At 45.0% G+C, this 4,937-nt stretch overlaps 1 protein-coding gene across 1 annotated transcript; it reads left to right on the forward strand.

Annotated features, from left to right (window-relative positions):
- The first annotated feature begins 1,428 nt into the window (after positions 1-1,428).
- On the forward strand, positions 1,429-3,755 carry LOC142010624 (gallinacin-1 alpha-like). The gene is made up of 2 exons (XM_074989020.1): positions 1,429-1,486; positions 3,625-3,755. The coding sequence occupies exons 1-2, from the start codon at positions 1,429-1,431 to the stop codon at positions 3,753-3,755; spliced, it is 189 nt and encodes a 62-aa protein (XP_074845121.1).
- Positions 3,756-4,937: the final 1,182 nt, after the last annotated feature.

Below are 4,937 nucleotides of genomic sequence, written 5' to 3' on the forward strand. Positions count from 1 at the left end.
GAGCTATTGTCAGAGTCTAATGGTGAGATCTTAACACCCAGGGCAGAGAAGCTGTCTGTGTAAGCTGCAAGCCACTCCCCGTCCTTGTTTAATCCTTGGTTAATGGAGTCAAATTTGCAAATAAATTGTGGCTCAGAGATTTCTCTCTCCATTTGATTTTTGAAAATTCTTTGTTTCAGGACTGTCACCCTTAAATCTGCTACTGAGTGTCCAGGGAGACTGAAGTGTTTCGCCAAAGGCTTCTGTATGTTACCATTCCTGGTGTCTGATTTATGTCCATTTATTCTTTTAGGTAGAGACTGTCCAGTTTGGCCAATGTATATTACAGTGGGGCATTGCTGGCACATGGTGGCATATATTACATTAGTAGATGTGCAGGTAAAGGAGCCCCTGACGGTATGATTAATGTTAGGTCCTGTGATGATGTCACTGGTGTAGATGTGTGAGCAGAGTTGGCAGCGAGGACCATTGCAGGGGCTGGTTCCAGGTCTAGAGCCACTGGTTTGTGATTTGTAGTGGCTGGTGAGGATTTGTTTAAGGTTGGCGGCTGTCTGTAGGTGAGGACAGGCCTGACTCCCAAGGTCTGTGAGAATGAAAGATCATTGTTCAGGATGGGTTGCAGATCACTGACCATGCATTGGAGAGGCCTTAGGGGGGCGTTGTATGTGATGGTCAGTGGTGTTCCCTGTTTTCCTTGTGAGGCCTGTCTTGAAGCAGGTGGCTTCTGGGTACCCATCTGGTTCTGTCAATCTGTTTCCTCACTTCCTTAGGTGGGTATTGTAGTTTGAGGAAATCTTGGTAAAGGTCTTGTAGATGTCTGTCTCTGTCTGATGGACCAGAGCAAATATGTTTGTGCCTTAGTGCCTGGCTGTAAACAATGGATCATGTAGTATGGCCTGGATGGAAGCTGGAGGTGTGTAAATAAGCATAACGGTCCGTGGGTTTTTGCTATAGGGTGGTATTTATGTGACCATTGCTTATCTGCACAGTAGTGTCCAGGAAGTGAATCTCTTGTGTGGACTGGATCATCCACCTGCCCTTGGTGAGGGGGTCAGGATTCCTAACAACAGCCATGGGCCTGTGTCCCACCCTCCAGGCGCACACCACTTGAGGCACATGGAGGGTCCAGGGCTCCTCACAGTAGTTTGGGCTTCTTGGATGGCTCTGACCACTGCCCACCTTGGGCTTCTACCTGCCATAGTAGCAAGGAATTGGAGGAAGAGGAGGAACAGAGAACCAGGCCTGTGGCAAAGTGAATGGGGTGGTACCAAATGTTCTTTGAGCCCAGGGCCCCAGTAAATCTGAACCTGACTGTTTCTATAGCTTTGCTTATCTCCAGTATCCTATAAATATGGCAACATTCTGCCTTCTCTCTGTCTTGCTGTCTTTTCTCTCCAGTGACACTGAGTTCCTCATTGACCTTCAGCGATGAAGATCCTTTACCTGCTCTTTGCAGTTTTCCTTCTGGTGCTCCAGGGTGCACCAGGTAAGCAGTATGTGAAAATGAGGCAGGGTACAGATGGATGTATGGGTGTCTGTACTAAGATTGTCGACCACTGTCTATTAAAAACACATTTCTGACTTTTTGCTTAGGAGCTCTAGTACTTGTGTAGTTTGCAGATGGTATGTGAAATTTGGCAGTGGAACACTCTGGAAGTCATGTTTGTGTCTTTGATGCTTCCCAAAAATGGATTAAGTTTGGCCTGGATAATAACTACAGGTTGAACCTCTCTGATACGGAATTCTCTCATCTAGCAAATTCCGTGATCTGGCATGATTTTAGTTAGCCGGATTACCGTTTGTCATGGGTGTGGCCAAGTTTTCCATGGTCCCATACAGTTTGTTCACAGCCACCAGTCTTGGCCCTCAGTGTTCTGTACTGTTACTTAGCTGTAATTTACCCCTAAATGTCTTCAAAGAGCCCAGTAAGCAGTGGGAGTGTTGGCAATGTGTTAGAAAATATTGACCTCCCATCATCCAGCAAATTTTCTTGTTTGATCCCACTCAGGTCCCAACAGTGCCGGATGAGAGAGGTTCAAACTGTAGTGCAAAAATTATTGCCACTGTGTTTTCCTCAGGTCTTACTGAGGCCTGCTGGTTTAATAACTGTGTGTTCTCTGTGCACTGTATGTACTGCTTCAGTCCAGCCAATCACAGAACTGAACATGGTCTATGAAGAAAATAAAGCATGCCAACCTTGTTCAGGATACCCACTGGTAGAGGACAAAGCACACAAAGTGGGGAGTCCGTATAGAATGTCTGCTGCTGGCTAGACATTCAGTGCCTTTCACAACCTCTGTTATAAAGCCTGGCCTCATGTCATACTGACAAATTACACCACTTGGAACCAAACCCAGATCTCTATAATGGCAGCCCCTTATCACAAGCTGTTAGCCTATCATCTCTGACAAGCAGGCACTTTTATGTGCTGGGCTGCTTTTGAAGAAGTTATATTTGCTGAGTGTGTTTGTAGTCAGGACAGGATATCTATTTAGGTTTCACAACAACATTCAATTCAATATGTTCTAACCTGATTATTCTACAGGCTTTGGCTGGGCACATCTGGGCTGGATTTTCCAATTAACAGGACCTTTAAATGTAACCCAAACCTGAAAAATAACAATAGTTCTGTGGCACTTTGGAGATTAACAAACCTGACAATTAACAAGCCGTCCTGTAGTACCTTAGAGACTAACATATTTATTGGGTCATGAGCTTTTGTGTGTAAGCCCCACTTCTTCAGATGATTGGAGCAGAAAAGTAAAACCCAGGGTTTACATAGCAGGAAGGGAGGTGGGAGCAGGGGTGAAGGAAGGGAAAAAAGGGTTACCTATCGTTGGTCGGACAAGTTGAAGAAGTAAATTACGTTAGATGTGTCCCATTCCTGCAAATATCAAAGTGGGAAATTGCTCTGGTAATGCATAAGATACTTGAGATCTCTGTTTAGGACTAGTTTAAATGTGTCAAGTGTGCAAATAAATTCCAGTTCTGATGTCTCCCCCTGTAATCTTGTGGTAAAATTAATTTACAGAATATGGGCTACTTTTAAGTTGGTTATGAAGACATTATTCCACAGTGAGTCTTTGGCGGGTGGCAGGGAAGTCTGCGCAGACAGGCATGTGTTGAAACCAGAGGACACTTATTCAAGTCCTTCTCTTTCAAAGAGACCTAGTCATCCAACCCAGTGCTGAGCCAGTTCAACCCTACTTGGCCAAATTGCATTGATGAGATGGCTTGGCACATCACTGGTGGAGCCTGAGGGAATCAAACCCACATCAACAGTCACTTTGGGAATGTGGAGCTTGGAGCAGCTACTTGTATGTCATCACTTACGGCAGTGGGGAATGAAGGATGCTGTGCTCAGAGCTACTGTTCTAAACATTGCTGCCCAAGAGCTAGCACTCTTATCTCATTAACTTGCTCCAATCTCTTCTTGGGGCAACTGAAAAGCATTCACAGAACTGCAACCACTTATCTAGCACTAAAGCTGTGGTAAACATTTGGGCTTAAACTTTTGGGCTGTCACGGTCAGATGTAAGTAAATGGCAAATGACTGTTCTCTTGCAATCACTGCACTTTATTTACTCTTCTCTGCAGGGTGATGATCTCTCTTTCTTTGCACAGAATTCTGCCAGGCTCAGCATCCCTTCCTGCCATGTAGACTCCAAGGGGGTGAATGTTACTATCTGAGATGTCCCTTCAATGCTAAAGCCATTGGAAGTTGTAGTATACGCCACTTGTGCTGTCAAAGGTAAGTTCAGCATTCCACAAGGCAGATGTTGCATTGTGAAGAGAAATACCTGTTCTTCTTGCATTCTAGCTATTTTGGAGATTCAGCACACATGAACCATAAGCAGGGGGTAAAGGAGAATTTAAGCCACTTCTGTTCTTCACACGCTAGGCCATTTAGGGTCTGGAATCCCAATTTTCTGCAGTCCTCATTGCTACACGGATTGTTCCCTTAGATCTGACAGCCTCCAGCAATGTCTCCAGCACCACCACAACTCCACAGATTGCAACAGGGACTGAATAGACTTATGTAACTCGTGTGCTGCTGATGCCTTGGGAGAATTCCCCTTCAAGCTCCTTTCGTATGGTCCATACTCTGCCACAGCTTCATACATGGCAGGGATGGGGAAGCTCCAGCATACCAGTTCATCGTCATAATCAACAACCATGGGCTCAGCGCCTGTTGTCGTCCCCTGCCTGCCTCACTATTTCCTTCCATCTTTCCCTGTCCAGTGCAGAGTGGCTTAGTTTCTGTAGACTGGTGCCACAACAACCTACTATAAAACATATCCATTCTCTGTGTGGCCTGTCTCTCCTATTTGAACAGTTCATTATGCTAAATACCAGGGTCTTGACTTTTCACTCATCATTCATTCTGCAGATATGCTTGAATAGCTGTTGCTTCCATTCTACAGCATTGTGCAATAGGTTCTCTTTCAGCTAGAACTTCCTGTGTAGTTCCTCATTGGTGACCTTTGCATCCATCCTATTCTCGGGATCTTTCTACAGCAACTCCTTTCATATGCCAATGTCCTCTTCAAATCTTTCATTATCATCCAGGTCTCACATCTGTACAACATGCTATCAAATACACATGTTTTCAAGATGCTCAGCTTCATTCCTAAGGTAATCGCTTTACTTTTCCAGATCTTGCCATCGCTTTCAAACTCGCTTTTGCTTTCACTGTTCTAGTTGCTATTTCCTTCTGGATGTTTCTATGCATGCCACTTTTCCCGAAAGTGGCATGCTAATAAATGGCCCAAAAATGCTAATGAGGTGTGGATGTAAATTTCTGTTGCCTCATTAGCATATGGTCACTTGATCTGGACTCCAAAACAGTATGTAGAGGTGCGGCCTCTTGGGGATCTTCCAGGAGATCCCCCAGGCGCCATGCCTCCACAGGCTGTTTTGGAGTCTGGAAGATCTTC

Source organism: Carettochelys insculpta, chromosome 3, assembly GCF_033958435.1.
Source record: "Carettochelys insculpta isolate YL-2023 chromosome 3, ASM3395843v1, whole genome shotgun sequence".
Classification (NCBI taxonomy): domain Eukaryota; kingdom Metazoa; phylum Chordata; order Testudines; family Carettochelyidae; genus Carettochelys; species Carettochelys insculpta.

Bases quoted from the DNA above. Each gene is read 5' to 3' on its own strand.
- LOC142010624 (XM_074989020.1), top strand. From the start codon at position 1,429: ATGAAGATCCTTTACCTGCTCTTTGCAGTTTTCCTTCTGGTGCTCCAG. The intron at 1,487-3,624 runs GTAAGCAGTATG...TTCTTTGCACAG, and splicing joins GGTGCTCCAGGGTGCACCAG to AATTCTGCCAGGCTCAGCAT.